At 40.9% G+C, this 12,240-nt stretch overlaps 1 protein-coding gene across 1 annotated transcript in view; it reads left to right on the forward strand.

Annotated features, from left to right (window-relative positions):
• The window catches only part of HELB (DNA helicase B), a 66,952-nt gene that overhangs the window by 27,887 nt on the left and 26,825 nt on the right, over positions 1 to 12,240 (forward strand). Inside the window, exon 12 of the mRNA XM_022571600.3 lies at positions 7,721 to 8,215. Coding sequence (XP_022427308.2) covers positions 7,721 to 8,215 — 495 coding nt within the window. The remainder of the gene's footprint in view (positions 1 to 7,720; positions 8,216 to 12,240) is intronic.

The raw sequence follows: 12,240 nt of genomic DNA on the forward strand, positions 1-12,240 counted from the left end.
ATGTATATATATATTTTCAGATTCTTTTCCATTATTGGTTATTACAAGATATTGAATATATCGGTAGTGCCCTGTGCGATATAGAAGGTCCTTGTTGTTTATTTTATATATAGTAGAGTGTATCTGTTAATTCAAAATCCCTAATTTATCCCTCCCCACCCCTCCCTTTCCCCCTTTGGTAACCATAAGTTTGTTTTCTATGTCCGTGAGACTGTTTCTGTTTTGTAAATAAGTTCATTTGTATCGTTTTTTTAGATTCCACATATAAGTGATATCATATACTTGTCTTTCTCTGACTCACTTCACTTAGTATGGTAATTTCTAGGTCCATCCATGTTGCTGCAAATGGCATTATTTCATTCCTTTTTCTTTTTTTTTTTTTTGGCCGCATCGTGCAGCTTGTGGGATCTTAGTTACCTGACTAAGGATTGAACCCAGTCCCGGCAGTGAAAGCACCGAGTCCTAACCACTGGACCACCAGGGAATTCCCTATTTCATTCTTTTTTATGGCTGAGTAGTATTCCGTTTGTGTGTGTGTGTGTGTGTGTGTGTGTATTTATATATATATATATACACACACACACACACACACACACACACACACATACATACCACGTCTTCTTTATCCATTTATGTGTCGATTCACATTTAGGTTGCTACCATGTCTTGGCTATTGTAAGTAGTGCTGCTGTGAACATTGGGGTGCATGTATCTTTTCAAATTAGAGTTTTCTCTGGATAGATGCCCAGGAGTGGGATTGCTGGATCATATGGTAATTCTATTTTTAGTTTTAGGTTTTTTTTTTAATTTTTTAAAAATGCAAGTAACTCTATGTTTTGTCCGTGCTGTGTGGCTTACGGGATCTCAGTTCCCTGACCAGGGATTGAACCCACACCCTCAGCAGTGAACGTGCAAGTCCTAACCACTGAACCGCCAGGGAATTCCCTATTTTTAGTTTTTTGAGGAACTTCCATACTGTTCTCCATAGTGGCTGCACCAATTTACATTCCCACCAACAGTGTAGGAGGGTTCCCTTTTCTCCACACCCTCTCCAGCATTTATTGTTTGTAGACTTTTTGATGGTGGCCATTCTGACTGGTGTGAGGTGATACCTCATTGTAGTTCTGATTTGCATTTCTCTAATAATTAGTAATGTTGAGCATCTTTTCATGCGCCTGTTGGCCATCTATATGTCTTTGGAGAAATGTCTGTTTAGGTTTTCTGCTCATTTTTTGATTGGGTTGTTTGTTTTTTTGATATTGAGCTGTATGAGCTGTTCGTATATTTTGGAAATTAATCCCTTGTCGGTTGCATTGTTTGCAAATATTTTTTCCCAGTCCATAGGTTGTCTTTTCATTTTGTCTATGCTTTCCTTTGCTGTGCAAAAGCTTTTAAGTTTAATGAGGTCCCATTTCCTTATTTTTGCTTTTTTTTTCCATTGCTCTAGGAGATGGATCCCCAAAAATATTGCTGTGATTTATGTCAAAGAGTGTTCTGCCTATGTTTTCCTCCAGGAGTTTTAAAATACCTGGTCTTACATTTAGCTCTTTAATCTGTTTTGAGTTTATTTTTGTATATGGTGTTAGAGAATGTTCTAATTCCGTTCTTTTACATGTAGCTGTCCAGTTTTCCCAGCACCACTTATTGAAGAGACTGTCTTTTCTCCATTGTATATTCTTGCCTCTGTTGTCATAGGTTAATTGACCATAAGTGCATGGGTTTATTTCTGGGCTTTCTATCCTATTGGATTGATCTGTGTCTTTTTTTGTGCCAGTACCATACTGTTTTGATGACTGTAGCTTTGTAGTATAGTCTGAAGTCAGGGAGCATGATTCCTTCAGCTCCATTCTTCTTTCTCAAACTTGTTTTGGCTATTTTGGGTTTTTGTGTTTCTATACGAATTAAAAAATTTTTTGTTCCAGTTCTGTGAAAAATGTCACAAATGTCAAATTACCAAATGCTGGTAATTTGATAGGGATTACATTGACTCTGTAGATTGCCTTGGGTAATATGGTCATTTTCACAATATTGATTCAATCCAAGAACATGGTATATTTTTCCATCTGTTTGTGTCGTCTTCAATTTCTCTCATCAGTGTCTTACAGTTTTTGGAGTACAGGTATTCTGCCTCCTTTTTAGTCCTAGGTATTTTATTCTTTCTGAAGTGGTTATAAATGGAATTGTTTCCTAATTTCTCTTTCTGATAGTTTACTGTTAGTGTATAGAAATGTAACAGATTTCCATATATTAATTTTGTGTCCTGCAGCTTTACTGAATTCATCGATGAGTTCTAGTAGCTTTCTGGTGGCATCTTTAGGATTTTCTATGTATACTATCATGTCATTTGCAAATAATAACAGTCTTACTTTTTCCTTTTCAATTTGGATTGCTTTTATTTGTTTTTCTTCTCTGATGCTGTGGCTAGGACTTCCAAAACTATGTTTAATAAAAGTGGCGAGGGTGGGTATCCTTGTCTTGTTCCTGATCTTAGAGGGAATGCTTTCAGCTTTTCACCGTTGAGTATGATGTTAGCTTTGGGTTTGTCATATATGGCCTTTATTATGTTGAGTTATGTTCCCTTTGTGCCCACTTTCTGGAGAGTTTTTTATTTTTTTAAATTTATTTATCTTGATTGCTGAGTTTCTTGGTATCCTCTTAAGTTTTGTACCCAAAGCAACTGGCTCATTTGCCCTCCCCTCATCCCAGGCCTTCCCACCCTCCTCAGAGGTGATTTCTGACCTGAATTTGTCTGTTCATATAGAAACAAGGTAACCAAGTTTTACATAAATGGTATTGTATTGATTATATATATTTTTACAACTTCTTTTTTATTTATTTAACCAACTTTATTGGGGTATAATTTACAAACACATTTTAATTACAAAGTGGGATGGGTTTTGATAAATGTATCCCCTTCCTCTACCCTTGTGAGGTAATTACTTTTGATTTGGGAATAATTTTAGATTTATGGAAGAGTTGGGAAGTTAGTACAGAGAGTTCCCGTGCACCCTTCACCCAGCTTTCCCTAATATTAGCATCTTATATAACTATGGTATATTTGTCAAAACTAAGAAACTACTATTGGTACAGTACTATTAACTAAAAAATACACTTTATTTTGATTTCACCAGTTTGTCCATTAATGTCCTTTTTCTGTTCCAGAATCTTATTCTGGACACCACATTGCATTTGCTGCAACTTGCTTTTCAACTTTATTTTAATATTTTTTAATTCTCACAAGTTATTTGTGGCTCTGTTATTTATCTCATTGTTTTGAACTCCTCTCTCTGCCATTGTGTTGTTTTGGTGACAAGGCTGCATCCACTTTCTTTTTTTTTTAATATAAATTTATTTTATTTATTTATTTTTGGCTGCGTTGGGTCTTTGTTGCTGTGTGTGGGCTTTCTCTAGTTGCGATGAGCGGGGGCTACTCTTCATTGCAGTGCGTGGGCTTCTCATTGTGGTGGCTTCTCTTGTTGTGGAGCACAGGCTCTAGGAGCGCAGGCTTCAGTAGTTGTGGCTCACAGGCTCACTAGTTGTGGCGCACGGGCTTAGTTGCTCCACGGCATGTGGGAACCTCCCAGACCAGGGCTTGAACCTGTGTCCCCTGCATTGGCAGGTGGATTCTTAAGCACTGCACCACCAGGGAAGCCCCCACTTTCATTTTTATGTAGAAAATTTTATAGGTTAGACTATATCCTCTAATAGTAGGCAAACATTAATTAGCATAGGGTTTTTTTTCCAAAGTGGATGGTGCTTTATTTATTAACTTACCCCACCCCAGTTCCAGAAAGAATTTGAAATGGCTTACAAAAAGTGCCCACAGTTGAGCATGATTTTTTAAAATATAAAGAAATGCATGTCAGGGACTTCCCTGGTGGTGCAGTGGTTAAGAATCCGCCTGCCAATGCAGGGGACACTGGTTTGAGCCCTGGTCTGGGAAGATCCCACATGTCACAGAGCAACTAAGCCCGTGCGCCACAGCTACTGAGCCTGTGCTCTAGGCGCCGCAAGCCACAACTACTGAGCCCACGTGGCACAACTACTGAAGACTGCACGCCTAGAGCCCATGCCCCGTAACAAGAGAAGCCACTGCAATGAGAAGCCCGCGCACCACAATGAAAAGTAGCCCCCACTCACTGCAACTAGGGAAAGCCCTTGTGCAGCAGTGAAGACCCAACGCAGCCAAAAATAAATAAATAAATAAATTTATTTTAAAAAAAAAATGCATGTCAAGCGGAAAATAAAGTTAAACATGATAAAAGGATTACTGCCAAGAGTGGATTGAATGCTGATATGCATACTGTCCTATTTGCGTGCTAATGTAGACTGCAGATTCAGCTTTTAAGTTCCCTTAAGGCCAAAGTTCCCAAAGCGAAGAGAGAAGCAGTCAGTTGACTCTGTCTACTAGGTTAAAGTAAATGAACAAACAAACAGTTGTTGAGAAGGGCAAATATTCCTAGCTGTGAGATCTGGGAGAAATTTCTCCCATGGATTTTTATGATGGGGACTCTGGAATTCTGGAAACTCATATTCTTCAATTTTGGGAAATTTTCTTAAATAATTTCATTATCTCATCCTCAGATTTCTCTGCTTTTTCTTTCTAGAACTTCTACTGTATGGATATTGGACCTCCAGAACTGGTTACCTGAATTTCTTATCAGCTCTCCTGTTTTCCAACTCATTAATGTTTTGCTCTATTGATTTCTTCAGACTTATAATCCAGTTTTTCTGTTGCATTTCTAGACAAATAAGTAGTGAAGGGTTTTTATTACTACTGGGTGGAGATTGGAGTAGATATCTTGGAATGTTCTTTTCATTGAATCTGGCTCTTATTTCATGGTTGAAATAATGTCTCTTACCGCTGAGAACATTTGTGATTGTTGTCTTCTATCAGTATAGTTTGTTCTTCAAGTTCAGTTGAGCTCAACAAAAATGTATTGAGTCAGACTCTCTTCTCTGTGCTTGGTAATAGGTCAGTCCATGAAATAGTCAATGATACTTGACATTATGAGGATTATATTTGGTAAGGAAGAGGATAGAGACAGATGTAATTGAAAAAAATAAGTAAACTATGTATTATGTGAGAAGGTGGTAAATGCTATGGAAAAGGGGTGGGGGTGAGGTGCAGTTGTAATTTTAAATAGGTGGTCAGGGTAGGCCTCACTGACAAGGTGGCATCTGAGCAAAGATTTGAAGGAGGTCATGAAGTTAAACCATGTGAATATCTGGGACAAGAGCATTCTAGGTAGAGAGAATAGCCAAGGCCAAAGCTCTAAGGTGGGAGAGGCTGTCCAGCAGGTTTGAGAAACAGGAACAGCAAGGAGGCCAGTGTGGGAGAGTGACAGGAGATGAGGTTAGAGGAGTGATGTGGGCCAGGTCACCTCCTGGGGCCTTCTAGGACTGTGTTATCCAATATGGTAGGCAAATCTGGTCCACCACCTGTTTTGGTAGATAAATTTTTATTGGAACCCAGTCCCACATTCATTTACATATTGGTTATGGCTGCTCTTGCACTACAAAGGAAGAACAGAGTGGTTGCCATAGAGACCATCTGGCCTACAAAGCTTAAAATACTGATGCTTTGACCCTTCACAGAAAAAGTTTTTTGACCCCCACTCTAAGGTCCATATAGACTTTCAGATTCTAGGTCCACAAACTCATGAAGGGCATTAATGGTTTGTGTCTATTCATACCAGTTGTTGAGTTTTAGAACAAATTTACAGAAGTAAATAAATAAAACTTGCCTCCTTTAAGAAGTTTGACAGTTCTTAATGATTTGAGGAAGATTTAAGGACATGGGCAAATGATTAATAGCAGGTTGTGAGGTGAAGGTAGGTGCCCACGTCCCACTTTCGGAGGACAGCTTTGGCTGACAGTCTAATTTTTATCCTCATTCACTCAATGAGACACCTGATAAAGAACAGTGAGCAAGACAGATGTGGCCCTGCCTTCACAGAGCTTACAGTCCAGTGAGGAGTACAGTTAAGAAGGCAGTTGGTGACAGTCCAGTCAGTCAGGTAAAAATACTGTGATAGAGGAAGTACAGGGAGCTGGAAAGTACATGGATCAGGCAGCTAATCCGGAAGTAGGCCAGATGGAGGCCAGGGACTGGGGAGCACAGGCAGGATCACAAGCAAGTTCTTTGTGCTTGAGGGAGCCTGGCTCATGGGAAGGAAGGGGGAAAGGAAGGAGGAGAAAGGCCAAGGCTGGCTCTTGAAGGGCTGTAGGAGCCATATTAAGGAGTTAGGACTTTTTTTTTTTTGAGAGCCTGGGAGCCATTAATGGGTTTTAAGCAGAATCTGATGTGACTAGATTTGCATTTGACAAATAGCACTGTGGCTGCTCTCTGTGAGGACAGTGTATTGCAGTAAATGTGGGTACAGGGAGACTGATAATGAGGCTATCAGATTTTTCTCAGTGATATCTAATTGATGATTAAGAACTCAGTTAAGTTTAGGTAGACGTTTACCTGTTTACAAAAATACAGTGTAAAGTATAAAGTCCATGGGGGCATGGGGGGATGGTGCTGTATATCTACCAAATGTGTTTAACATTTGTAGAATTAAGTATCATTTACATTCATTTCTGAGATTCGGCAGCATCGGAAGGAAGTATTTATCAAACTTTTATAATCTGAGGAGTTGGTTCAAACTCTCTGTGCCCAGCAAGGTAGAAGTGCTTGGTAAGTACAAGGTTTTTTTTAGTGCAGGTGTGTATTTTCTACCTGCCTCATCTTGTTGTTTGTCTCCCCACAATTCCTCTTTCAGGCGGAGGAATGTGGGAGCGCTGGGAGAGAGAATGGCTCCAACCCCTTCTTAGTTTATGTTGGCACTGAAAATACAGGGACTAAGAATAGCCACAATTTGTTATTGTTTCCTTGAAATTGTTTTCTCACAGTTACATGGTGACATTGAGCATTTTTCTTGCCTGTAGTATAGTTCTTGGTTTGTTACACCCAAGAAACAAAGGTTCGTCATTCTCTTTTGTCTTATCTTGATAAGAGTAATAAATGGTTCAACGTTGGAAAAATACGGAAAGTAGGAAAAAAAAAATCATCCATAGGCCCTCTGTTTGGAAACAGACTGGTTAAATTTTTGGTAGGATTCCCTTCTTGCTTTGTGATTTACTTTGTTTTTGTTACATCTTTATGTGCGCTTCGTATTTTTGATCAGAGTAATTTTATTTTGTGTTACATGGTTGTGATCATTTTTTTATATATATGTATCAAGTTTTTAAAATTTTGTTATATTTTAAAGCATTTCTGATGTTTGTAACATATATAGATACATGATATAGAAAAGTAAATATATACATATATATATTTATCTATTTCCTATTATTAGATATTTCAGGTGTCTGTTTTTTGTTATGTGTAACAGTGGAGTAAGACATCTATACATAAAGCCCATACAGCCGTTTCAAATTCTTTTATTAAGGAAGATTTAGCACTGCGTGCGGTTTAAAGTTTATTGCTGGGTTTCTACATGCCAGTTTTGGATCTATGACACCCAAACTTAGCAGCGTAATTAGAAAATGGGAATTCCAGGATAATGAATAAAATGGAACCCATCAGATGGATTCATTTGAATATTCTGGCCAGGTAGAATGCTCTTGAGAGCACTTTGAGGACTTGACTCCTTTCTGCCTTCGTAGACTCTCCAGAGACATGAACCCATTATGCAGTATTAAATCTCCTTCGTGCATTATTTCCCCTCAGGGGTCGGAGGAGAAGACAGTCGTGTATGTGGTTGGGAAGGCGGGCCGCCAGCACTGGCAGCACGTGTACACAGCGGTGACCCGGGGCCGGTGCAGAGTGTACGTCATTGCAGAAGAGTCTCAGCTTCGGAGCGCAATTATGAAAAACAGTGTTCCCAGAAAAACGCGTTTAAAACATTTTTTGCAAAACAAGCTCTCCGAGAGCTGTGCATCTCCAGCAGAGTTTGCATCCCCATCAAAGAGCTCTGAAGACAGCAGGAGACCCAGCACACATCCATCAGCATCCCCACTCCCTACAGCCACAGATGACAGGGTGACAGATTACGTCCCCAGAAGGAGGGCCTCTGTGTCTGATGACACGCTGTTTGCCTTTGCTGAAGGATGGAAATTATCTTCATCTGAGGAAGTGCGTACAATTGAGGATCCATCACAATCGAGAGGGTCCAAAAGAACATGTTGCATGAATGCCACTGCAAGTCCAAACAAAATTCTTATGGTAGGACTGATGTTCAGGTTTTATTTAAATATTGCTGGCCTCAGTGTGCTTATAAATGACTGTGTATTTTTGTTAATGCCACATAGTGCTGCAGGACTTAAAAAACAAGTGTTCCCGTCACCTCTATCCCATTTCCTCTCTATTTCTATATATCCTGGTGGATCTTAGCTTGATCTTGGTTGGATGTTTCTCCCTCTGCTTGAGGCTGGCACTCTGGACAGCGTCAGTGGACTGGTGGAGGCGGAATGCCAGGAGAAACTTCCTAGTCTTTCTGCATCTTCTTTCCTCGTCTTCCTCATCACCTTCCCCTTCCTTTCGCAGGCCATGGTCCCATTTTTATCTCCACAGCTTCATTGAAGTGGCTGGTGCCAGTCATCTTCTTATCAACTTCAGAGGCCTTTTCTTAGGTCTCATTCCGGACTTTTCCCCCCAGACAGTTAACATTTTTTTTTTTTTTTTGCGGTACGCAGACCTCTCACTGTTGTGGCCTCTCCCGTTGCAGAGCACAGGCTCTGGACGCGCAGGCTCAGTGGCCATGGCTCACAGGCCCAGCCGCTCCGCAGCATGTGGGATCTTCCCGGACCGGGGCACGAACCCGTGTCCCCTGCATCGGCAGGCGGACTCTCAACCACTGCACCACCAGGGAAGCCCCAGTTAACATTTTTAACTGCAGTTGCTGTTGCCACGTTTCCTTCCCTTGGTTTCAGTGTTCCCTTTCTCTCTGACACTTCCCCTCCATCTCTGGCTCGTCTCCCTTTCATGTCTTCCCTCCTTTTCTTCCCTTCCTCTGACTGGAGACATCTCCCCCAGGCTCAGGGCTTCTTTCCCTTGAGAACTGATCCCATTCTCTCAGTTTTAGCTGTCACCTTTGCACTGGTGATTTGGTCAACAAATAGTTTTCAACTGTCCATTGCATTCCAGGCACTGGGCATTCAGCAGTTCAGTGGCTTCAGTGGCTCCCTAGTTCCTGCTGCATAAATTCCAGGCAATCTGGCTTGGCATTTGAGACCTTTCTCTGTTCGATTCCATCTTTCCCAGCATCATTTATTTCCCACTATTCCTTTTTTTTTTTCTTTAGTCAATCTAGTCTTCATTCATTCACTACAACTGAACCAAACTTATCCTCATCTCTTCCTTTTGGTTTTTCTTGGATTCCTCCTTTTCTCTGCCTCCTCTCTTTCAGCATTTGAAAAAAAGAAACCAAAAAACATATCTTCTCTGCTAGTCACTGATCTAAATGTTGGAGGGAGAGAAACAGACAGGTCCCTGGCTTCATGGCCATTACATTGTACCAGTGGGTCATAGGCAGTCCATACCACAGAAAAGTTTTCAGGTCAAGAAAGATTCTATGAAGAAAATACAGGTAATGAGGTAGGGCATGGTCGGTAGGAATAGGGGGGCAGGAGGTGCTATTCTGCCATGGTGGTCTGGTTAAGTCCTTGCTGAGGAGGTTACGTGTGAGCTGAGCAGTAATGCTGCAAAGAAGCCAGCGGTTGAGGCCCTGAGGAAGAGCATCCCAGGCAGAGGGTGTAGAACATGCAAAGCTGAGAAGCAATGACCTTATTGGAAGGGGAAGGGAGACCAGTGTGCCTAGCAAATGAGCAAGAGAGAAGACGTGATGATCTCAGAGAGATAGGCAGAACTACAGGAGGCAGCTGGGACCTTATCCTACTTGCCACGGGAATCCATTGGAGAGCTTTAAGCAAAGGTGCGATATCATCTGATTATGCTTGACAACCATCTCTCTGCTGTGGAGAGTGACCTGTGGAAAGGAAGGTGGAAGCAAGAAGACCAGTCAGGGTTGTCCCAGGGAGAGCAGTGAAAGAGCAGCGAGGGTGATGAGAAGTGGTTGGATTCTTGATGCCTGTTGCAGATGGAGTCTATTTGACTTGCTGATTGCATGTGAGGGGATAAAACAAACAGTGACCCAGGACGATTCCTGGATTTCTGCCTGAAGCAACTTGGTGAATTGTAGTGCCGTTTCTTGAGATGGGAAAGATAATAGGAGAACTGGGTTTGGGGAAGTGGAGAGTTCTCTTTCGGCATGTTATGTTTAAGTTATTAATTAGATGTATATGTGGACTTGTTGAGAAAGGCAGTGGTTGGTAGAGAAGTTTAGAGCCTCAGGGTAGGTTAGGGAGGGAAATGTCCATTTAGGAGTCATTAGCATGTAGTGGTGGGTTCATTTCAGGAGATGCCACAGATAGAGGAGGAGGCCTTAAGACTGAGTTCTGGGGGTACTCCTAACTTTCAGAGGTCTGGCAGAGGAGGAAGAACTGGCAAAGGTGACTGAAAAGAAGCATGAGTGAGAGAAAAGGAAGACTAGGGTGGTGGGAAGGGACAGAAGTCTACCTAGGGTGGACTGGTCAGAGACTAGGGGGTGAGAGAGTGGAGGAAGCAGTAGAGGCAGGGTTCTTGAAGGTTGCTATGAAAAGGAGCAGAGAGATAGGGCTGTATCTGGATGGAGGACTCATGGTCAAGGAAGGATTTATTGATTTATTTATTTTGGATGGGTACATTAAAGCATCCTAGGGTATTGATGGAATGGTCCAATGGAAAACAAGAAATTCATGATTCAGAGAGAGGGGATAATGGTAGGAATGGAGTCCTGAAGTGGGGGAGATGGGAAAATCCAGAGCATAAGTAGAGGAGTTTCCCTTAGATAGGATTGGGGATATTGTGGGGTGTGTGTGTGTGTGTGTGTGTGTGTGTGTGTGTGTGTGTATGTGTATACACACACATATATGTATACACATGCATATAATGGAATATTACTCAGCCATAAAAAAGAAAGTGATAGAAGTGGACATAGCAGAAAAAAGAGTTTTCCCTGTTTTTCTTCTTCAAAATAGTAGGATCACTGCTGATTCTAAGTTTCATTCAGTACTCGAGATCAACTCTGCTGAGATGGAATTTCCATCTCAACAAAGCATCTTTTTTTTTTTTTAATTAACTATGTTACCTCTTACAAAGACCCTGGGATAAATAAAGCTTTTGACCTGGAGCAGAAAACAGAAGCAGTTCCAAGGAAAGAGTCTTTTTCTAAAAGTTTCTTGCTTTTTATTTCTTAGCACCAACATGGGGTGGGGGGATCATGGTTTATAGGATGGTACGAAGAGAAATTGGCAGCACTATTCGTCATCAGTTTTGAGCTTGCCAAAGCTTTTAAGCTCCGGGGGAGGCTAATGTCCCTGAAGGTCTGGAGTGCAGAGTGGTGCTGGGGGGCTGCCCAGTGTGGGTTGTTGTCACTGCATGATGGCAGCAGTGTAAGCAAAGTCCTCTAACTGAAGAGGATGAGTTTTCTCACAAGTTTTGCCACAAGTATGTGGCACTTACAGGAATCCCTAGCAATGAGGAAACTAGAATTCAAAGCTTCAGGACTTCTATAAATTAGGGACCTCTTTGTCTCGTAATTCTAGACTTTCAGATGCATTGAGATGTGTCATTTGTGAAAGATCAAATTCGATGACAAGGGCTGCCCACATATCCATCCTTCACATTTGTATTGCTACATAAGGGCTAAACCAGTATTGAGATTCTACAAATACCAATGACTAAAATACCTGAGCCCCTCCCTCCTAGAAGAAAGCTTTTGCTTTTCTGTCAATTAATAGCTTTGGGTTTGGAGAAAAGTCCTCAAAGAAAATGTTGACCTGATTATTTTTTTTCCTTTTGCCTAGCCTCCCACCATCAAAGAAAAAAAGGGATGGGTGACAAAAATGACCCTTAAAATAAAAACATATGTGTAAAATATTGCTAAAATTTATCATGTTTAAAGCAGGATTTCCAGAATTTTTTGAAAGAAAATGACATTTTTACTTAAAAATAAAAAAAGCTAGGAAAGACATAATTACATAGTTCCTGAATAAAGAAAGTCCTTGTCTTACTCAGAGTTCCCTAGAGAAACAGAACCAATAGGGTGTGTCTCCATCTATCTATCTATCTATCTATCTAGGCTATTTAATTTAACCTATCTATCTGAATTTATTTTAAGGAGTTGGCTTATGCCATTGTGAAGGCTGGTA

Source organism: Delphinapterus leucas, chromosome 11, assembly GCF_059928025.1.
Source record: "Delphinapterus leucas isolate spDelLeu-1000000601 "Yukka" chromosome 11, BTC_Dleu_Yukka2, whole genome shotgun sequence".
Taxonomy (NCBI): domain Eukaryota; kingdom Metazoa; phylum Chordata; class Mammalia; order Artiodactyla; family Monodontidae; genus Delphinapterus; species Delphinapterus leucas.